Source organism: Betta splendens, chromosome 4 (assembly GCF_900634795.4).
Source record: "Betta splendens chromosome 4, fBetSpl5.4, whole genome shotgun sequence".
Classification (NCBI taxonomy): Eukaryota; Metazoa; Chordata; class Actinopteri; order Anabantiformes; family Osphronemidae; genus Betta; species Betta splendens.
Genome location: NC_040884.2, coordinates 27827749 through 27850790, shown reverse-complemented (window position 1 = coordinate 27850790; position 23042 = coordinate 27827749). Strand labels below are relative to the sequence as shown.

The window sequence follows — 23042 nt, the reverse complement described above, 5'->3', positions numbered from 1 at the left end:
CCGGCCCGCGCATTCTATTAGATAATAAAACAGCTGAACTCCTCCTTTATGGTTTTAAATGACCATGTAAACACTCGAGACATTCTGAAACCACCGATAACAAAGTTTCACATAGCAACATGTTTCTTTATTGAAACGAATATCTCACCGATCGTTGGACACCGTTTTTTTCTTTCCCTCTGGTTTCCATTTTGTGCATCAAAACCACAGGTATGCAGTCAAAAATTCAAAGCAGATAGTATGATTCAAAGCAAAATAACAGTTGGGTCGTTTATAGTATATTGCACAAAATTCAAAGCACTCAGTAAAGTCTGTAAACCAAGTAACAGATAAATTAACCTCTCCACACACAAACATAAACAAGTAAATAGGTTCATTAATCTGAGGTCTAATCTACACTCTCATTCAGATTTTAAACACTGGATTATTTTGCTACATAAACATAGCAAACAAAATGAATATTATATATAGTTCTTCATCCCTTGTAACTCCGTTGGCACATGCATGATAGACAGAAAGTGACCTCGTCTACTGTGGCATTAATGGCTTTAAATGCTTGCTTTGTATTACGGTTAGTAATAAATATAATATTTGATACTACATAACTTAATTTAATCTCATAGTGTTTTATTATTGTCAGTGAAAATAAAATGTGCGGTAAGGCAAAAAGTAATTGTAGTGTCTTTTGAAGTAAATGCTACCAAATGGGCAGTATAATGTTAAATGTGCTAAGCGCTAATAAAATATCAAATTTAAGTCTCCAAAACAATAATAACACTTTACTGGTATGTAAATATCTTTGGCCAAGTGGCAATGATCTGTGACACATGATCTGTTTGGCAAACAAAAATAAGCAGAGCAGAATTTGTCGTTGAGGTATCAGTATGTGAGTCAAGAATTTGCACTACATATGAAAATGGATAATCTGACTTCAGCAGTGACTGTAAAAACACGCAGCAGATTCCAGTCCAGGCTCCTAGTGAGCTTTTTTACATGGGTTGTCTGATGTCTGGCAGCCCATGTTGGAGTATTTCACCTGCACGCGGAACAGAGTTCCATCTGCACACATGCAGAGCTTGTACCGCTCCCCGGGCTCATCAAAATACCCGTCTCCTGCGGAGATAGGAATCCGTGTGGCGTTGAACATCACTGATCCGTTGAGCACGATGCTGTTTTCCTGTGCAGAGAAAGGGCAGTGCTCATCCATCCTCGTGCTCTCATCCTCAGCAGCGCTTTTCTATCTTTATACTAAACTTTGCTCTTTGTTACGCATTCCTTTAGGACTACAGCACCTAATCGAGGATACTTACAGCCCGGAGCTCGATTCCTCCACCCACTTTAAACTCCACTGTTCGGCCCATGATGTTGACACCTTCGTTACCACGAATGATGGCCTTGCTGTCCCCTTTAATACTCAGATCAGATGCTGCACTGCTTGTTATCTAAAATTACAGACAAAAGATGAGATTTGACCGTATTAACAGCACAATCTATGCTATGAGTATTCATCACCCGTGTTTTACTACAGTATTACATTTATATTATTGGCCTCCACACTCCAACTGTAAGTTTTATGTAAGTTTTATGAATAGCAAGAAACATATTTCTTGCTATTTGGGACTTTATTTTGTAAGGGCTGTAGTGGCAGTGAGAGTTCACTCCCTGTCAAGTGGTCAGCTGACAGAAATTAGTAACATACCCTCTCAGTGGAAGCCTTTTTAACACTGAGGACTTTGACTCCTTTGGGCAAGTGGAACTCGTGATTTTCAAAATCAGTGCTGAAGAAGGTGGTCTGCGTGCGAGGGTCCGTGAAGGATATGCCAGCATCACTGACGATCGAGGTCTTGTCTTTCTCTACGCTAAGCTTAGTCGTGCCTTGCTGAAAAACAACCTAAGGGACACACACAAAAAAAGAGCACACCGCGTGTCACTTTTACGAATGCATGAGACTTGGAGAGTGGACTGCGTGTCCTGTGTCCCGCACCGGGTTGTTGTTGCCAACAATCACCAGGTCCTGGTCCTTACGGCCCCCGACCGTACTCTTGTGCAGCGGATGAACGATGCCCATGTCCGCCTTCTGTTTAAAGCGCAGCAGCCCGGTCTCGTGGAACTCCATACTTTCGCATCCATTCGGACCGATACGGATCACCGTCCATATGACCAGCGTGATCTGCAGTGACAGGTGAGTTGTTACAATCACAGACCATCATTCGTGAACAGAACTATCAGTGAAGTCTAAAGACAAGGATCTATGGACAAGCACATTTAGACTCACAATAAGGTTAATTAAGGCGAGGAGGAAAAGGAGGACAATGACGCACACTGCAATGTTTCCCTTGCGTCCTCTCAGCCCTGTTTTATGAAGACGCTCTTCTTCTATGGGTACATAACCTGCTTTGAAATTACTGTTATGTTCTTTGTTGATACCCCGTCTTTCTATGGCTTTTTCTCGCATGGATTTCTTCACAGGACCATTGGAGCTTTCCTGGAGCAGAAAATGCAGAAAAAAGGTCAGCAAAGTTGCAAAATTACATATTGTAAATGTATTTCGTTATAGACTTCTTTTAGTGGCTTTGTAACAGGATCTCCTGAAGGGACAGGCTTGATCATTCAACAATCGTTTTATATATAACTTTTTTACGCTATTAGCAGAACGTTTAGCTTTGCTTTTAGTATTTCTATTTATTTTCTGTGCATCTTGTGTGTTGGAATGTTTCTCAGTTAAATTCCCGAGGCTGCCTGTCTGTGGACACGACTAAAAATAAACCGCGCTCACTTTGACGGAAAATGAACTGGACTAAATCATATCACATTTGCTTTTTTTTATCTACACTAGTTAGTTGTCAAACGTAAAGTCACCAAAAACAAACGAAAACAATGTAGTATTTCTAAATAACCAGGTAGCACCGTTAATGTAGAGGCCAGATAACAGATAACGGTACCGTCGGGCAAAAAGCTCAACACGTTCCGATTCAAACATCGGGTCACTATTAATATACTTGTATTTGCTCTCTGCATATAAATTTGGGCAAAAAACGAAGTAAATTGCAAGATTTACAACACATATGAAACATAACAGACCTGCTCAGACGCCATGTTGACCCTCCCTCTCCTGCTACGGCTCCGGGACAGACCACCTTCCACAGGCGAAGGGGTCAGAACGGGCTGTGCGTTACTGACGGGGCGCAGAATAGTTACGAGCATAACATTAAAAACGAGCCAAACGGCAATAAACAAGTGGCGGTTTAATTGTGTTTAGCGCGTTCTGGAAAACAAAAAAAAAATAATTCACAAATGGTACATTCCGCTTTCATTCAACCAATGAGCGAATAATCCTAAAATAGAAAACCATGTCCGTTCAAATTTTCCAAATATAAATAGTGAGCTGCTAGCAAGAAGAGCAAAACTTTGAAACAGCCGCTGTCGTCGTTGCAGACGGTTTAACGTTATAATACCCCTCTGTGCATATTTGACCTAATTAGCTATCATTTAAATTGTAGGCTGTGCTATAAACTGATTTGATCCACACAATTTAAGCACGTCTGTGACACAGGGCTCCCTGTGCGGCTCAGTGACCATCCATCGTATTTAGTTACATCACAACCTGCACGAGCGAGACTCTGGGAGTAATTTATTTAGAACACCGCTTGTCACCTAGTCTCCCCACATGGTTACCACAACTGAAGCGGCGCGTGGTGTCCGCGTCGTAGGTGTGAAAGCTGACGGTCCAGCGCTTCACACTGCTCGCGGCTGCTGTCGTCCTCCAGGGGCGTTCGAACCTTCGAGGATTAGCTGCTGCGGACGGACATGGCCGATGCTTTGAGGAGGCTGACCCACACCTCATCCTTCAGCGTCTTGCAGGATAAGCTGGAGAGCTGGCACAGAGACTATCATGTAAGTTCATCAATAAGTCACGCGCGACCTAAATCTGACCAGGACGCTTCCCCCGTTCCCTGGGTCGGTCTAGACTCTATTAGCTAAGACGGAGACATGTAGAGCTGCGATCGATAGGAGAACATCAGTCAACGAGTTATAGGCAATGATTCATTGTTTCATTGAATTCTCTTAGTTTGAGCTTTATCGAAGCGGTAAAAAATTCACCAATTTTAATTTTAATGATGAAAAATGCACTTGAATGTTGTATTTGCGCAACGAGATACATGAAAATAATTAAAACATTAAAGCATGGGAATGTCTCGCTTTCAGTTCGATTACATTGATTTTGTTAAGTTTGGTTGCTATGGACGCCAGTCGCCATGGCTACGGCTAGGCTACTCCAAAGATCTGTTACTTTACGAGAAAGATGGTTCCCGTCCTGCTACTTCCGGTTGAAATCCGCCGCCGCTTTATCGAACTGTTTTGCACAGGGAGTTACAATCCAAAATACAATCGCTATTTATAGGCTGCACTTTGAACTGATACAACAGCTAATGAATGGCATAAACAATAAATCAATGAATCAGTACCGTGGTAGTAATGCAATTATATTCTTCATTGTTATGGCCTAAAACTTCAACTACACTTTCACATGCTTTATGCTATGAGCAAAAAAGATTCAATGCAATCTTAGTCTGAAGTAAATGTATGTTTACCTTTATGCTGTAGGTGAATTCCTGTGACCAGAATCTGAATAGATGCTGTGAACTGATTGAGCTGGCTGCCAAGATCCAGGGACAACTGTTTGCCATCCTTAACCTCACGGCTGCTGAAGGTAAGATTGGCAGGTTGGGAGTTTGTTTTCTCATATGACGTCAAGAATAACTATAAAATGCATGTTGTGTTGGGTCATCAATCAGGCGGACAATATGCTGGAGTGGACACACTCAAAACACGACTGCTTCCTTGGCTTGGAAGCTGTTTCTCAATGGCAAGGCCTGCAGTGACCGATGACACCAGTCTTCAGCTCATCCAGGTGACATCCTTTACAACTTCAGCCATATTTTTCTTTTGTGACATGAAGTGTTAATGTGTGTCTGTTATATTGTATGCAGGACTCTGTAGAAAAGGACAGGAGGATCAGAGAGCTCTCTGCATCCCATGAAAATGACATGCAGAAGATGGAGACTCAGCTGTGCTCAACTCGCCTACAGCTGGACTCGGTCCGAGCAGAGTGAGTCTGTTAAAACACCATCACCACCAGAACGATATATGGAGCGCAGTAAAGTCCAGCTGAACCAGTCTGTTTCAACAGGTTGGCTGACGCTCAGCGGGAACTGGATGATGCAAAGAGCAAGTCCACAACCACGTTGCTAGCCATTGAGGATGAGATATTACAGCTGAAAGCAGAGTGGGTGATCCACTCAGGCCCATTTTCACACACGACGTGGATGCTTTTCTGTTGATTCAAAATGTTGTTGTTTCAGTTTACAAGCCGCGCACGAGGAGGTGGAGATTTACAAGCGGAGGCTGGCTACGGTCGAGGACTACGAGCGTCAGACCCGCTTGCTTCGAGACGAGGTGTCCTATCTGAGCGCCGAGAAGGCCGTGCTGCAGGAGAGGTGCTCGTATTCACCCACCGCCGCGAAGCCAACGCAACACAGAGCCATTCACCAAGTGCTGATGCAGTGCTGTTCTGTTGCCTTCCAGGCTGGTTAGAAGTCGCTCGCCGAGCCCCCTCCCTAGGCTGAGCCGCTCCTCCAGCCCCACCAGGGCCGAGTCGCCCACCAGAGCCCGGCTCACCAGCGCGTCCCGCCACGCCCGCCTCGTGTCCCGCTTCAGCGACCTGTACGCTGCGGAGCGTCTGGAGGCCCAGGCAACGCTGCGGCGCTACGTTGAGGATCTAGAGATGGTCCAGAAAATCATCTTCATCGCTGTCGTGGTACAACCCTAGTTATTGATTGATGAACAGTATTGTGTTTGATGGGCCGATGGGAGGAGGAAGTGTTCTCACTAGCGTTTCGTCCTAGGAGTCCTTTAACGTAGCGAAACTGGCCTACCGTCAGTTCAAGCTGCGCGTGAGGAAGAACCTGTCGCCGTCTCACTTTGGTCCATCGAGTCTAGAAGACGCAGCTGTGGATTACATTGTCAGGAATTTGGACCTCTATGATGTACAAGCCAGCGTCAATGTAGGTCTAAATTCCTCTGGTATTTATGTACAAGTGAATGTCCTCTGACATCAGCATGTGTGACCGGGCTTTTATTTCACCGCAGGACGTGATTAATGCCATGAACGTGAACCCCCGGATCTCCTTCCCGCCAGAGGTGGACTTCGTCCTCGTCAGTGCCTTGGTGAGGGAGACTTGCAGGGTGGCCTTTGCCATGCAGACTCTGGACCCCCCACTCGACTTGGCCTTTGCAAGCGACGGAGAACTTTACAACGACAACAAGTCAGTGCTGCATACAATACTGGTTACAGCAGTCTGGCTCTAGTAAATGGAATAATTTATGCCACATTTGTAAACAATTAGTTTACAGCAACAGCGTGTGACTGTGAGCTTAGTGTGATTATTCCATGTTTGACCAGTAGGTGTCACTCTCAACACACGCACGGCGCCTGCATCCTCCACCGCTTTTCATGCTCTTTCTGACAGGTATCGGCGGAGCTTTGACTCTGACTTCACGGCTCCTCTGGTGTTTTACCATGTGTGGCCAGCGTTGGTGGAAGGAAATGCCGTGATCGCGAAAGGAGAAGCCGTGACTAGGAGAGGCGCAATGGTACTGACTTTGTTATATCTGTTGACTTGATGCCAGTATTTGCTGTTGACGCCAATAGAGCAGCATCAGTGTACGGACCCCCTGTGGACCGATGCTGTGCTTGTGTTTGCAGTGGAGCCGAAGCCGAAGCAGGAGCAGCAGCCCCGTGCGGTCTCGCTCTCTCAGTCCCACCCGCAGCCTTGTAAGTTTCTATAATATATGAAATAGCTGTCGAACAGTCAGGCGACACAGAGTATTTAGTGTTTTGTTCACCAAAGTGAATGGATCACAACTTTACTGGAATTTATTCAGTTACTCCAGCAAAACCTTAGTTTTTGAATACAAATGTATCACTTTTTCCAACTAACAACATGCACACCAATGGCCCCAATGGTACGTACAGACCATACTTTAACCTCACTTACTTTGACTCTATTAATAAAATAAGCATCACATTGTGTTTCAGGCATTCAACAGCAGGAGAAGCCTGTCTCCTGAACGCCTCAGAGCAAGTCACCTGTGACCTCCTCCATCCAGCAGCCCCAATGGCCCACACCTGAAATCAAATAAAGCTGGGCTTTCACCAATTAATGACAGTGAACGCCTCGTGTCTTGTACCAGCCAAAGGCAGCTCAGAGTTTAGGCTTTAATGGAAGACTGAGAGTTACTAGACACAATAGTCAGGCAGCTGATTGTGCAGTTGTATTAGTTTACAATATTTACACTATAATTACAATTTGTATAGATACTAACTGTAGATTACTTAATTAAGTATGCTTTCCGAGGTAATTGAGACTAACGCAGTAACACTACACTGTATATGCAACAGTCTTAAGGTGTCCTGTATAGAATGGTGCTGAAGCTCACTAATGCTAACTGTAACTTAGTCCCGATACTTGACTAACCAATATTGATTATACATTTATTATTAGCGTTTTTATGTTTTATTTTTGTGTTTTTCTTTATAATAAATTTAATTTTCAGAAAAGTCATTCTAATTGGCGGCTGGGTATTTTCCAGCAATATCTGGATACATTCGATTTGACATGTTTTTTATTTGTGTGCTGTGTTTTAATAATATACTGTACATCATTTACCTTTTAATAGCTTGAATGCACAATATATTGTTTGAGTTCACCATGTCTGACTTGTGATGTATTATCTGCTTGTGCCATTTAAACGAGGTAACCATTCATTTATAATAGCATTGATGGCTTTAACATTTGACTTTATAATAATCACTAAGGCTGCTTTACTGTATGAAAATCAAAAAGACTATCGCGAGGGGTCATGGAATCAAATGAATATAACAAGACGTCTTGAAGGAAAATACTAAACTTTTCCACGCGTACAGACCAGAGAGAATAGCCAGTGTCATATCCGTGCATCCTTCATGTGTGCAACAATATCTTCACATCTGAATGGAAACCTTGAGGAGATCCCAGCAGCGGCGTGCCAGTCATGATGCATTCATTTACTAAGGCAGCAGTCTCTGCCGTCTAATTAGTTCCTCTGACCTCCAGGCCAGTCCTGCACCAGCGAGCCTCACCACGCATTGAAATTCACTGTTGGATGTTGAAACTTTATTATGCTTTTCCCCCAAATAGGCAAATGTATGCGTCTTGGCTTTAGTCTCATTCTTTGTGTCCATAAATAACCCACATGTATTATCATTATAATATATTTATATTGTATTATAAACAACCCACATATCAGTAAGACTGAATACTTGTTTAAATATGTTTAAAAGAAACATATTCTGCAGCGGATTATGCAGAAACCCGTGTCTTGGAAACGTCTGCTATGGCTTGTCATCACATTCCCACACAATGAGCGTCCTGTGTGCTCAGCCAGACCAGGTCCAGCTACCATAATACAACCAGGAGGACCGTTCTGTGGGCCTGCTGGTGGTGGCCGGGTTGTTTACACAGGTGCTCTGTGGTGCAACAGTAACTGCAGACTGTGGATGGATGGAGATGATGGAGGATAATCCAAACAGATCATGCTGAAGACTCCAAAACGTCAGGACTCTCAGCCTTGTCAGGTGACTGGTGGTTATAGATTTGTGGTGCTTTTAGCCACCTTCTGTTTGTAACTAGTGACTGTCATAGGTTGAATCACCCTGAAGAGACTTGGATGCACCATCCAGTTCACATTTCCAGCGTGGTGGCAGAAGCTTGGCTCAGTTGGACCATGCGATGTTTCCTCTGGCTCATCTTAATGTGCTCAGTGCTGGCAAGAGTTGGGTTTCTGGAGCTTGAGCATGATGAGTACCCACCCCGATCCCAGAGCCAGGCCAGGAGAGCAATATTAATAGGGCTGTATATCACAGCCCATGGTGACAGGGTTATGGGTGGTCAGACTGCGGCATGTAAATCAAGGGGAATTTAAAATAGAGGGGAGAAGGAATGAAGGGAAGGAAGAGGAAAGAGGAAAAATAATAAATAAATGCAGCGCGCACTCCCTGACAAATTAACTACAGAATATGCAAATTGTCACCTGTCATGTTGACCCTTCAGTAGATGAACCACCGCAGGTCCACACAGGGCCTCTGTCTGTGGCCCTGAGAGGCCGTTAAACACATCTGGAATGAAGCTGGATGCAGGTTTCGCACAAGATGAGCTGACAATTTATGACAGGAGGAGCAAAACAGTGGAGGGAAAGACGAAGCATTTGCAACTGCAGCTTCGTGCATCATCTCCGTGTTGCGTGTGGATTACTGTAAGAGCGCCGCGGGGCCAGCGCTACCCCGCCCTCCTTTATTCCCCCCCTAATCTGCACCGGAACACCCAGAGGCCCCGTTCTTGGCGCTGATGGCGCTGAGGTCATGACGGGCCGCCTGCAGGCTGCAGCCCGGTCGATGCAGCGGCGCAAACAAGCGTGGCGGCGCCGAGCGAAGCGACTCCTCCGGAGGCGACGCCGCGGATGAGCACGTCCTCCCGCTCGCTATGACCCCTCTCATCAAACAACCAAAAGTGACTTTGAACTTGGACTCTCTTTCTCCCAGTGCGGCCATTTGTCCAGACGGCTTCCTCTTCCTGCTCCGTCGTCCATTACACATCTGGACCATCATAAACTAAGACTGATTGAGAAATATCTCAGGCTAAGTGATGCTTTGTGCTTTCTTCATAATAGTTTCTCATGAACTGTGACGCATGTGCTGATGTGCGATTTCCTGAATTTTGCCGTCTCAATTACCAGTTAAGGAGAAACAAAACATCTCGAGCCACCTGGAAAAAAGAAAACGGGCCTTTTTTCCTCGTGAAACCGTGAGGGCAGGTGTTTTGTAATGAGCCGTCCAGACTGGGCCTGCTAATGACGTGTCCTGCCTTTCGGTGACCTTCAAAGCGCGGTGCCGGAGAAGCTGGGCCCGGGCTGAGCGGCTCTGCTTCATTAGTTTCCACACAAGCCTTCATAGCACATCATTAAAACCTCAGAGCCTACTATGACCTGTTTTTGTCTAGAAAACGGAGGAGATCGCTTCTGAGTCAGGCCTGCGTCCATCTGCTGGCGCCGGAGGTGTGTTGAATGTCCTTAGAAATGCTGCGTATAAAAGCACATCTGGATGATGTGAAAAACGTGAATAACGGCTCTCCGTTTACATCACGGCACGGCAGCGGCAGCGCGGGGAGCAGCGAACGCAGGTGTGACTCATGAAGCTTACTGCTCTGCTGGGACTTGCTACACTTAGCTCATATTTGATACTCTCATGGAAACAGGCGGCCAAACCTGGCGGAGATTCTGCGTGTTGGACTGGCCCCGGCCCCAGACGCCTCCACCCTGAGCAGGAACGGGAGGCAGAAGCAGTAGAGGAGGGGGAAATCAAAGGAGGCCACATAGAGATTTCTTGTACCTGTGGTCTGATGGATCATCGACATGTCCTATCTCTGTCTTTAGTCCATTTCTATCTTTGCTGCACATTTAGAGATGGTGGAGACCAAACCTGGGTTCTTAGGTGTGAGGCTCCAGAACCAACCTCTGGTCCGCTGCCTTACAGTAACACTATGTTAGCAGCACATCAGCTGTGTCATTATATTTATGTGATTTATCACAAATGTAAAACCGGATCCTTGAACACAAGGACCTGCAGAAGCAGATCACTGAGGAGCGGTTGAGTGTGAACTCACCACTAGATGGCAGTTTTACACTAGACTTTAACACTAGGTCTTTCAGCTTCACTTGATAGAAGGAGGTGTTGAAGCTCAAAGCCCTGAAACAACAGAGTAAAGTGTGTTGATGGTTCCAACCAGATGAAGGAAATGTCATGAGCTCCACAATGCGATTAGAAAGGCCTGAGGGATTCTTCCCACTTCCTGTCTGCAGTGACGACACTGAGGATGCTGTTACATGTACAATGGTTCCCTAAGGCGCCATTTACAACCTGTGTACTGCATTGGTTACTCTTCATGTTAATTGATTAAATAAGAGAAATTCATCATCAGTCGACACAGCGCAGACTAAAACCTCATCAAAAGAAATTTCTGCATCTCTGTACGATGTGTTTTAAAATCCTTTGTGGAAAATACAGTGTAAATTCATTAAACAAGAAGTGTTTGCTCCAACTAATTCAGACTGTGCTAAATAAAGCAGGACTGCTGCAAAAATAGCCGCAGTAAATAATGCTTTCGCCCACACTGAAGTGACAATTACCCAGAACTAGACTCACAATATAAATAGAACGGCCAAGTGGCTCTTGGAACGAATCCTGCTGCTCAACGTTAATATTTAGGGACTGATTCCAGGCCTGCAGTAACTGCAGAGAGGAGGAGCGGCTGAAGTGCTGCCATTTATGGACACTCAACAGCCTCGAAACACACCTGCACAGGTACAACACCCCAGGAGGTGCAGAACCCGCGCAGCTACTTACTCACCGCAATGCAAGGGAGTCCGGTTTGCGTTTCATTTGCTTCACATTAGCAGTGATGGATGTGATGCATCGGTAAAAGCCACGTAACAGGGACGCAGGATCTGAGTTGATTCCGCCTTCCATGAGGTGATGTGGCTGATCAGCTGATTACATTTCCTGGCAGTCGAATTGTGTGGAATAGTCAGCGATTGCTGGGAAGGTGTTGCGTTCTTACACTAAGGCTGTTACAACTCCCAGACTGAATCATGCAAATGGTTTCTTGGTGTTTACGCGACTCTGGAACTCTTTCCCTGCTATCAGATTGCAAGCTGCGAAGGAAATATGACTGCTTGGCTCTGATGTGTTGAGACTAAACATTCTGAACACAAGCCTAAATGAGCCCATATAATACACATCAACCAGGATGAATTGAATCACTTGAACTACTAAAATAATGACTTCTAACCATCCCAGATGAGGAGCAAACAATCAGACAGACCGTGGCCTGGCTTCGTGGGCCCACACACTGAGGGTCATGTGGAAAAGGAGGATCTACCACAGACACCCCTGCGACACAGCCAGAGAAGCCACTGACTGGGACCAACACTCAGTTTTTATCACGACAAAGACTGTGACTCATGAGTCAGCGAGAGCGTGTAAGAAGAATGTCTGGCACAAACCTCAGGCTTATGTAATAGTCTGCCCGTCAACACTTAAAATCCTAATAATTATGAGAGTAGCCAGGTGACACATTCTGTTCCCACTAATGGTGAAATATCTCTCACTGCACTGTTAGATCATTTGCATATTATTAGACAAACTCCAGCAGCGGCAGCCAGAGGTTCACCTGCGTTGCAAACTTTGATCACATGGGGGCAGCAGGCATCACATAGGTGGGATACATATATGTATATTAACAATCATGGGAAATGAATAAATGACATTATAAATAGAGCTGAAAAGGTAATGTCAAGGGTTTATATTACTAGGCACAGTGGTGGTAATGTGTAACTGGCTTGTTTCTCTGCTCCCATGAGGACATTTTGTGACTGATCTGGAATATAAGCTCCTACATTTTGTTGTGTTTCTATCTCATTATGTTGTTTTGTTCTTGTTTTATTCTATTAAAGCCGCCAGGACTCCCGTTATTGTGTCCTGCGCGTCACCTCATTTCCTGGATTACATAAGCAAAGCTGGAAAATTGCACATTAAACATTAAGCTCGGTCTGCATCCAAGGTTTGGGGCCTGGTACTGGGAGTTGAGGTTTACTGGGGTCTGTAGAAGGAAAAGGAGGCCATGCTGACACCAGTTCTGGAGGTGGAGGTCCTAACTGGGAGAGTCCTCCTCTCGGAGCTTTTCACAAGAATTTATAGCAACATCTATTTTTTGACTCATGCTCTAAAAGGCTTAGTTGTTTTCCCAATATCACAGTCACCAAAATAACCATGACTAAGAACTTAAGCCCATTTTCCACTGTTTAATTTAGTGTGATAAAAAAAGAGTAATTTGTAAATACATTTATTTTCTTTGGAACGAACCCCCACTAAGGATGGCTGCTGTAATCTCTGCAGCCTGAGGAGTGAGCCTGTGACGGGAACCTCGATAAAGCAGCAGATCCAGCTGCTTTAATCTGCAGAGGAGGACTGAACACGGAACAATCCCTTCCCTGTGAGAAGCACAAAGAGAACAGCTCCACTCGTGAAATTAGCATATTATACGGAGTTGGAAAGTGTCTAGTTTCCTGATGGAGCCTCTGGTAAAAAAGGGAGCCCTTTGTTAAACAGTTAGCATCATTCATCTTCATTTTTTATGCTATTTATCAATCTGATGTCTCTTAATTACAGAAAGGCAGATGTTTAATATTTAATTGTGCAGCTGTACAGTCTATGTAGGACTGCTTCTGGAAGTGGCATGTACCTAACTGACAGCTACAGTGGAGTGGAAGGGGTCACTGTACAGATGACACCTTGCCTCATTATCGCCCACAAAAAGCTTCCTGGACCTCTGCTTCTCATAACTGTCATGCAACATGTCTGTGCTTCCTGGGAAGAAGCTGAAGGTGCCGCGTCCTCGTACGCTATGATGCTCTCTGTGTGCGCCTTCCTGTCTCCGCGGGGGAGAAAGTGCTTCTGGGAAGCTCCCAGGTTGTTTTCGCAGAAAACAGAACGTATGGTCAGTGTCATGTCAGAGACCACCTGCTGCTTTTGATTTTTACTACAAATGATCCACCGCAGATCCTCCTGCTCTTATTGTGCCTCAAACTGAACTAAACCCGATGCCCCCTCTGGAAGACGTTAAGGGTTTGTATGAAGTGTGATCTGCTGCCCAGCATTGTCAGATCAATATGCTGTGTAGCTACAATAGAGCAGCAAGCATTGCATTTTTTCACATGTTAAAGGTCTAATGGTGTCGTTCCGTAGAACATACTGTAATAAATGGCAAACGGGAGTAAGCATCAACACAGTAAACACTGTGCCAGACTCCTGGCACCTGCTGCACTTTTCCCCAGGGGATTAGCTGAGGTTTCAGGGTGACTGAGAGGACACAAAGCTGATAACCGTGAAGACGTACATGTTGTTTAATTCTCAGTGAAAAGCCAGACACATGGGACGTTCCTTCCAGGCTAAGATGCTGTGGAGGTGATGAGGATTAATACTTATCAAGCTGGTCTCTTCCTGCATCAGTTCACTGAATACTGCTAAATCAGTATAAGAGTTAAGAGTTCAGCAGCTAAATCACGAATGAACTAAATGTGCAACATATTGTTCAGCAAATAAACCAAGTTGCTGGAATTTTATTTGCATGTACTTCCCAGAAATTATTTTCCGATATGAAATGGGATGATATAAACAAATATTACATAGACTGGTTCTAACAAAATGGAAAGAAAATGAAATAAACAAGGAGAAGTCTGCACGGCAGGAAAGTAGTTCAGTCATTTCTAAAGGAACACAGATGCTTGTTTTAAGGCAGAATTGTAAGCAGATATTGTAAGATCATATTTAATTTAGTCAATGGATGTTTAAGTTGGAAAAAATCAAAGCCTTTTTTAATACATCCTCCAAATCTGTGAACCTGATAGCAGCTAAGAACAAAAGTGACTCATCTGTTTACTCTCCTACATGTACGAGCTAAAAGGTGGGAAACAAAGACAGATGATCAGACAGAGCAGTTGATAAACATTTTATTGAACAGACGAGAGAACTCACAATGAGCGTGTTAGACCGTGGTTCTTCATGTTAAAGCATCGAAGCTCGTCACTCGTAAAGTGCACTTTCAGTTTTCAGTCGGCTCCCGGCCGACGCGGGGCTCCCCGCACACGGGCCCGCACGGGCAGAGCGTTATCACAGTAATATAAGACCAAGTGCAACTCTCCGTGAGAGTGAGTGCATAAGTGTTAATGGAAGATCAGTGTTAAGTCTCTCACCGCTCACCCGGTTCCGGTCCTGGCTCAGTTCGACCCAGCAACGGCGACGTGATGGACAGACGGCGGCTTCTGAGCGGTTCCACCAGTGATTGTAAAGGAGCACAGTATTTGCTAAGAGGGTCACACCAATGCTCAGAGTGAAGCCATGAATGTCTTTACATCGTTATCGCTACTTTAAAAAAATATCTCCTATGTCCAGAAGTGTTTTCTACATAATATATAATGTACACTTGTCTCTTTACAAAGAAAATAGTGTTCCATTAAAGACGCCTGCGAGGTCAGCAGGTCAACTGGAGTCAGTTTGGCACGTGTTCACCGTGTCTTCACTCAGTATCGGACTAAACGGAAAGAGATGGTGAAACGAGTGAGATCAGCGCCTGCAGCTTCAACGCTTCGCATGCGGGTTCGGCCCGCTCCTCCCCGTTCTCCGTACCGAGACGCGGCAGCGCAGCCGCGAGGAACGTAACTCCTAGAAAAACAGCGGAGCGGATGTTGCGCCAGGCGGAATCTGAGCAATAGACAAACAATAATCGGAACAACAGGACACACTGTCACTGTCACGAGGCGCAGGGTGGACGAGGAGCATCCCAGCAGGTGGGAGGTGTGTGTGTGTGTGTGTGCGCGCGCGGGGGGGGGGGGGGTTCAGTCGGCTGGGTGGCTGAGAGAATGAACACGCAGCACCGGGAAAAGATCCATCAGGAACAGACTGACTGTGAACTCACTGGTTTCACGTTTTCATCTGGATTGGGTCATAATCCTCTATTTTCATTTAACATGCAAACTATAATATTACATTGGTTCTCTGTCCTATTAGATTGTGCATCACTGAGAGTCTTAACACACCTTCATCACCTAGTATAATATAATAGCAATAAATAGGATACATTTAATAAATAGAAGGTTTCTGTCAGAATAGAAAAGATAAAGATCCAGCTGATTTCAATGAGGACACCTGCAGGGGCGTAGTGTTCAGGCTCAGTTGGGTTTTAGTGTTACTGCTTGTTAGACTAAGCTGAGTCACAGCTGACAGTCGCACGAAGGGCGATAATGGGAGGATCCGATGTCAAGTTACTCGGTTTGGGTCGATGTAGGCTTGTTAGTACTGCAATAGCTTTGATATTGCTTTGAATGTGCACAATATACAGTGTATCAGCTTCACGCAGCGCAGCGATGGTCAGAGTGAGAGCGGTGAAGGGCGGAGGCGTCATGGACGTAGGCCTTCTACACAGTGACAGTGTTGTTCCTGCCAGCTGTCCCTATGCACCGCATCGCGTTCCTGCTTCTCCTACTAGTCTACGCCAGCCACGTGGGGATCAATGTGGCTATCGGCTCCTTTTAGTTTGCGTTTGCTTTAAAGTGCAGTCCAGATGCAGGTGACTAAAAAATAAACTAATGTATTAGAGAGAGAGGGGGGGGTAGCACAGGTAACCCAGAGGCTGACGCTGGGACAGAACGTTGGCACGTGTCCGAGAGGCTCGACCTAAAGGAGAGGAGCAGCACGAGATGGAGATGGCAGGACTCTAAGTGTGTTAGGCTGAAGGGTTAAAAAAAAAAAAACCTATTCAGTCTCATCCTGTGTCCGTGGCCAGGCTCCAGTCACTCCCTGGACTGGTAGAACAGGATGTATCCTGACTCAGAGTTCTTGGAGATGTCTGAGGTAAGCCCGTAGAATTCCTCGATGGCCTGGGCGTCAATTTTCTGCAGCAACACAAGTGAAACATGGTTTACTTAAAAACACAAGCAAAACTGAAGGGCACAAAAGGGGGTGAGCGAACACACTGGAGTGACGCACCTCCACAATGTCGTCGTCGAACAACAGCCAGAAGCCGTGACTCTTCACTATGGTGATGTAATGACCTCTGTTTGGGCCACTGAGGAAACAGGACAAAACCATGCTGAAATCCTAAGACTCCATGTTGGTTTCTGTCATCAACAGGTAAACGACATTATTCTGTGACGCGCCGCGTCCCGTATCGCGACGTTTTGGGCTGCCGTCGTACCTGCCACAGTGAACCACCACCGCCACCAGGTCGTACATGCGGTCCAGGTTGACGGCGTCTCCCGACGTGTTGAACAGACGCAGCTCCAGGGGGAACACCACCCTGTAGGACAGCTTGGTGTAGCGGTGCAGCTGCTCCATGTACTTGAACCGCTTCAGGTGCAGCGCCAGGATCATTGGGAGCTTCTTCACTCGCATCCTGCGGGGAAGCACGCGTGTTCAGCTGCGCGGCGACACGCGGCGGCGGCGTTTGGGCTCAGACCGTCACTACTCACCGCTTCTGTGCCTCCTGCTTGCTGCAGCACGTCTCACAGTAGTACTTGTACTCGCTGCACAAAGTCTCTGTGTTGCTGAAGTCCCTGAGGAGGAGAGAAGGCTCCGTGAGACCGACTGTCAGCGCTTCAGCTGGGACTGACTGTGCAGCATGTTACATGGAGGTACCTGAGACAGTGTGTTATGGAGGTGTTCTGCTCCACGTCTACGGACAGATCCAGGAAATCCTCATCTTTGCTGCTCACCTGTCACAGAGGAGGAGAGACCCAGAGGTACTCTTTGAAATGCTTATTGTCCAGAGTGGCTTTGTGTCTCCGCAGGCGTGTGCAGGGGTTGTTCATGGCAACCCGGCCCACTCCACAGCCTCACAATGCTGAGGACGAGTGTGTGACGTAAAGCGCGTGGACAGACGTCTTATTACTGCATGAAACAAACAAAGAGGAGCCCACTCACCGTTTCACAGTTGAGGCAGCGCGTCTCGTTGGTCAGGGTGCCTTGGAAGATGTCGTGAACCCACGTGGGCTCCGTCTTGTTCTCCGCCTCGTTCTCGGCCGGGACGGCGGCGCCGTTGTTCTTGAGGCGTCCGTTCTGCTTTTCCTGCTTCTTCTCCTCCTGCAGGATGTCGGCCACCGTGTTCAGCAGGTAGTTGAGGAACTCGTGCGCATCCTGTTGCATGTAGTTGTCGAACAGGTCTGCGGGACAAAGTTTGTAGTTTGGACCGGGTGCGAGTAAACCTTTAATAAGTCAATAGGCATCATCATGATCAGCAGCCATTTTTTGTTTTGTTTTGTTTTGACAGGTCGGTACATCAACAGTGAAAACTGAGAAGCGGGAGTTCAGGGAGGGAGAAAGCATGGTTCAAATCTATGGAGAGTCAAAGCTGAGCAAACAGAGATCACATTGTTCATTCATATGAAGAGCCTCCCTCGAGATGAACAGCAGAGGACAGTCAGCCTCTCGTCGGCTCCACTCTCTGAATGACCTTCCAACCACCGCACCTGCCCTTCGCCTCACACTTACACCACATTCAGGCCGACGCAGGTCCACCGCCCCCCCACCACCGCCCGTCATGTATGAACACGTGCACAACAGGCACAAAACAGGACTGTTATTATAAAAAGCCTCTGAGTTTATATCTGAGCACATGTTCAGCCACTCATTCTTTTTCCTTTACATGCAGTACAATGCTGCTAAAAACAGCAGTAAATGTCAAAATATGTCCTTCGAAGACTTTGCAGCGTCTTCCCTGAATTCACAACCACGTTTGTACTTTCTTTTGCTGTAAACGCCTACATTTAGCAGAAAAGCAGCATTGTATGTCAGCACCAAATTAACCGTAAATGACGGTCTTCAGACTTGGGACACCTGACGTCTACGCTGATCTCAGAGCAGCAGAGACCACGACTTGGTGCAGCTCTCGTTTAGGGCTTGGCGCAAAAATAACACCATTCAGGGAGTGATGAATGATGGGGGATCCTGGCTGTCAGCAGCACAGTCACTTAGGAGTTTGAGGATCATAGTGTAATTAGTGAGGCTGGGACTCTGTGGTCCACACAAGGCAACATACTGAGGTGAACAGAAGGGAGCAGCTGCTGCTACAGGTGTGCTCCAGCTGTTGACTGGATGCCAAACCCACAGACAATACCTGTACGCATATGGACGTAAGTCATTCATAAAGCTCTGGACTCATAACAAATATTAAGTAACACACACAGCACCCAATAAAACCGGTTACAGCTGCATCACCTGCAGCAGCTGGACAATAAAATGAAATAACTGTGATGCTGAAGTAACGGAGCAAAAATGTAACATTACGCAGCCTCTCACCGTTCTCCTTCCGCAGGCGCGAGATGAACTTCTTGGGCGGGATGACGCCCACCTTCTTCTTCTGCGTGGCGATGGAGTGGAAGAGGTCGGCCAGGCACGTGAGCAGGTTCTCCTTCTTCTTCTGCTGGGCCTTGTAGGCCAGCACGTTCTCCCGGAACGGCCGGCAGAAGTAGAGCGCCTGGAGCACCGAGTTGCAGTAGCACGTGTTCCCGAACTGACGGGGGGGGGGGGGACAAAACAGGAGGTCACCCTTTGTCGCGCCGATGCGAATTAGCAGACGTGAACGTGAGGCGAGGTTGTGTTTAGTTCAAGGAACAGCAGCAGCCGGTCGCCTGTGGACGTGAGTCACCAGCGCAGCGTCCCGTGGCGGCTGGTTTTGAAAAGCGACACCGGCGTGTTTGTCAGTGATCTGCCTGTGATACTCACGTTGACCAACCCAAAGTAGTGTTCATTGATGGGGAATTGCTCCGGGCCGATGTCTTTCTCCAGAGCAGAGGCATTGGTGCCCTGAAAAGGCAAAACAAGTAGTTTTGTGTCGTGATGTGAAGGTTCTGAAGACACAGGATGAGCCAAATTTCACTTTCCCACAGAATTTACAAAGTCATCTCGATGCCTCCTGTCAAAGAGGAAACAGGAGACGGTCTAAACAGGTAGGACCAGGTTTGGGTCTGACTGCAGACACAGGCCACTTATCTCCTGTCAGAGCTTTTGCAAATCAACCCCAGCTTTGTTGAGCGAACAGAGGACAATTTAGCCGGCGAAGGCTTCCACTTCCAGCGACCGTCATAGCAGACTGTGAATGCGTCTTTGTGCGATTCCTCAGCTCCCGTCCCACACGCCTGCAGATTCTCTCTCACACACACACACACACACACACACACACACACACACACACACACACACACACACACACACACACACACACTCCTCTCTGGCAACGAGGACGTAGACGGGGGGTGAGGATGGAGCACCTTCACCTACAGAAAATCTACACAAAACACCCCGTCGCACGTCCGCACGGACACCTGACGCCACATCGCAACACTAGAGCTCCCCGTTCAAAACACCAGGCGGCTGCATTATTCATTTACAAGGACAAAACATTTCATCCAGCGAGAAAACAACACAGACGAGCAGAACAGAAGCAGCTGCTGAGAGCCATGACACACTTTTTATTTTGATTAATGTCGGCAGTGTTTGACCTTGTGTTTTGTACAAAGTTTATTTTTTTAGACGCTTGAAGGTCTTGGCCGACATCTTGCTACTTATGAAATGAAAAGCACAAATGTGTCTTTATTCCTCTAATACCAAATTGTTAATTTAGCCTCATTTCTGTAGAGATTTAATAACTCAGACGTCAGAATATTCACATTCACAAAATCTAAAATCAGGATATTTTGTTTTTCCTTTCACTGATAATCTTTTATGAGTCTTAAGACTCAATTTTATTCTGTTATATATTATATTTGGGCCACATAAGAAAATTAAAGCTTTCCTGGTCTAAGCTGTGCTGCATTCATGCATTTCTTCACTAGGTTTATGAGTCTGTCTGTCCACAGTGACATAACCCAGAGTTCAGTGCCCTGACACAGGCTCTTGTCATCGTGGTCCCTTCTGAATAAAACCTGTGGCATTAAGCAGAACCTTTTACGTCTGTTCTCAGCCACTGCTCCCTGAACACAACATAAACACAGATTAGTGCAGATCCCTGCTCTCTCTACCAGACGATGGGACCAGTCCTCTGCAGCAGCACCACGTTATGCAATCACGGCCGGCTGCTGCATTCACCTGTCAATCATCGGTGACAGCTTTACAAATTGCACATTGTGTTGCTTGTGCTGAAACGCAAAATGTCTGCGTTATTAAGCGACCTCCTTTCGGGCCTGTACGAGCCTTGGGACCTGCTGCAAAGAGTCGTCTGAAAGCACTGATCCCAATCAGATTCACTGACAGAACGCACAAGCGCGTGCGTGCGCGCGCGTCGGTGAGCAGGGGGACGGACTCACGTCCATCACTCAACCCCAGGTTCAACAGTGGCTGCAGGCTGATCGATAGCAACACGCATAACCAGCGGCTTACTCACCATATTACAAATGGAGGCGATGTTTCTGACAGTCATTTAGTTTACAGTGTCCCCCTCGCCGCCATCTTTACGAAATAAACATGGTTTCAGAGCCAGGCGACGCGTAGGAATGATGTTAATTCGCAGCCGCCGCAGGAGGCCGGACTGCAACCCCGAGCGTCAGACAGCGGGCAGAGAGACGCCGTGCGCCGTGCAGGCAGCACGGGGCCGAGGGTCACGCTGCGCTCACAGTCCGCACGGCCTCATCCTCATCCTCGTACGTCGCAAACGCCACCGTCAAAAACCGTCAAAGCATGAGTGAAGAGCGGCGGGAGCAAGTTGCAGACAGCAGGTTGTTAGCAGCGATCAAGGAACATGCCTGTTGTGTGAGGAAGCGCTGTGGTCCCACCCACCAGGGGGAACCACCGACGCTGATTGGTCCAGACTGGTTTGAGTTTGATCGATAGAACAGTAAGACCATACAGAGGCCTGCACGAGATATCTTTTGCTGACCAGCGACCAACCACATATAAGACAACGAAACGATGGCTTTGGGATATGTAGTTTATTTTAGAGGCGTCAAAGAGACGCAGTCTTTATGGAAAACCGACCTAAATGCACTTAATGGATAGATTATGTATTCTTTTATTAGCACACATTGCTTCTGAGAAAGCATACGTTTTTTTTAACAGTCTAAAATCTAAATGTTTTATATAGAAAATGCATGTACATATATGACCTACTATTTTATTCATTTTAGCGCTATTGTGAAAATTTCTAATAATGAAATTGCAATTGCATTTTAAAAAAACTAGTTATTAACACTAAGTCAGAAATATTAAAATACATTTAGTATTTAGGCTCAAAAAACTTTTGTTTTCATACTTAAAATAAGTGTCTCTTTAAAGCCAGAGACAAGAGCTTAAGCAGTCTGTTTTTCTTCTTAACATATTGAGCACCAAATAAGTAATAAATCTGCTGCCCAATCACCTCAGCAAAGATGGGGGCCATGAGTGTGTGCTCTCTACAAAGCTCTGCAGGAGTCCCAGGGCCTCAGGACACCTCATTAACCACTGTCTTAGTTTGAGCTTTCACAACAATCTCCTGGCAATTATCTCCTTACCATTAGCATGCGAACAAAAAGAGAGGAAAACAACAAATAATTATGATTAACGTAGTTCAAAAGGAATGGGAAAGGAATTTACAGAAAAACAGGTAATGCCATGGACGTGCTGCCAGTCTGAGCCAGGGAGGATGGAAGGGTTTCATTGTCGATCAGACGCTTGGTATGCACTGTGGGCTAACAGGGAAACACACTGGTTGGCACGTTCCTCTAAGCCCAGTTATAAATACATTTGATTGGCATGGAAATAATTATAAGCGGTGGCAGTTGGCGAGCCCTTCATACAAAACGTTCCCGCACGTTTTTCTATTTCAGTCCAGTCTGTTCCAAAAGCACTCGGGGACACTTTGGATGAAGCTGCCCTTTTCCAGACTCATATTAGCTTTATTGCATCTCTTCATTTGTTTACTGATGGATAAGGATACAGATCATGTGCCTGTAAGGTAAAGGCAGCATTTCATTCATATACATCCTCATTTGCAAAACAAAATGGCATGAAAACAACCCTGGTTGTGTAGAATCTGACTATCTGCTCCAGCTTTGAGATAAAATCTGCTTCATTTGTTTTTCAGGCTTTGTAGGGCGGCCTCTGGGTTGACGCGAGGTAACCGGTGAATAGAGGGAGCAGTGAATTCAGGCTTTGTTTATTTGGAGCTTTAATCTTCACTGTGTGTTTTCCTCCTCATGTCTGAATGGTGCTGACAGGACTTTTGTATTCATAGCAAGTCTGGATTTTTTTCTCAGGCCAGCAGGTGAACCTCAGAGGACCTGGTCTGCTCGCCTCAGTTGAGATCAGACGTTTGGCTGAACGTTTGGATTTTTATGTGGGTGCACGTGCGCTCAATGCAGAC

The 23042-nt window shown here is 46.2% G+C and overlaps 3 protein-coding genes across 3 annotated transcripts; 1 reads left to right on the top strand and 2 right to left on the bottom strand.

Annotated features, from left to right (window-relative positions):
• Nucleotides 1-105: 105 nt before the first annotated feature.
• sgcb (sarcoglycan, beta (dystrophin-associated glycoprotein)) lies at nucleotides 106-3409 on the bottom strand. The gene is made up of 6 exons (XM_029146944.3): nucleotides 3082-3409; nucleotides 2276-2485; nucleotides 1985-2170; nucleotides 1700-1891; nucleotides 1311-1442; nucleotides 106-1177 (listed from the first exon to the last, which is right to left on the bottom strand). The coding sequence occupies exons 1-6, from the start codon at nucleotides 3202-3204 to the stop codon at nucleotides 977-979; spliced, it is 1044 nt and encodes a 347-aa protein (XP_029002777.1). The 5' UTR covers nucleotides 3205-3409; the 3' UTR covers nucleotides 106-976.
• Nucleotides 3410-3662: 253 nt separating this feature from the next.
• Nucleotides 3663-7770, top strand: spata18 (spermatogenesis associated 18). Its single transcript, XM_029146943.3, has 12 exons — nucleotides 3663-3894; nucleotides 4606-4711; nucleotides 4797-4912; nucleotides 4992-5110; nucleotides 5192-5287; nucleotides 5364-5498; nucleotides 5587-5818; nucleotides 5907-6065; nucleotides 6151-6326; nucleotides 6531-6654; nucleotides 6767-6835; nucleotides 7100-7770. The coding sequence occupies exons 1-12, from the start codon at nucleotides 3808-3810 to the stop codon at nucleotides 7154-7156; spliced, it is 1476 nt and encodes a 491-aa protein (XP_029002776.1). The 5' UTR covers nucleotides 3663-3807; the 3' UTR covers nucleotides 7157-7770.
• Nucleotides 7771-14649: 6879 nt separating this feature from the next.
• usp46 (ubiquitin specific peptidase 46) lies at nucleotides 14650-21489 on the bottom strand. The gene is made up of 9 exons (XM_029148573.3): nucleotides 21090-21489; nucleotides 19433-19513; nucleotides 19007-19220; nucleotides 17633-17871; nucleotides 17348-17424; nucleotides 17182-17265; nucleotides 16908-17105; nucleotides 16700-16778; nucleotides 14650-16605 (listed from the first exon to the last, which is right to left on the bottom strand). Exons 1-9 carry the CDS (start codon nucleotides 21123-21125, stop codon nucleotides 16504-16506), a joined length of 1110 nt encoding a protein of 369 aa, XP_029004406.1. The 5' UTR covers nucleotides 21126-21489; the 3' UTR covers nucleotides 14650-16503.
• Between the last annotated feature and the right edge of the window lie 1553 nt (nucleotides 21490-23042).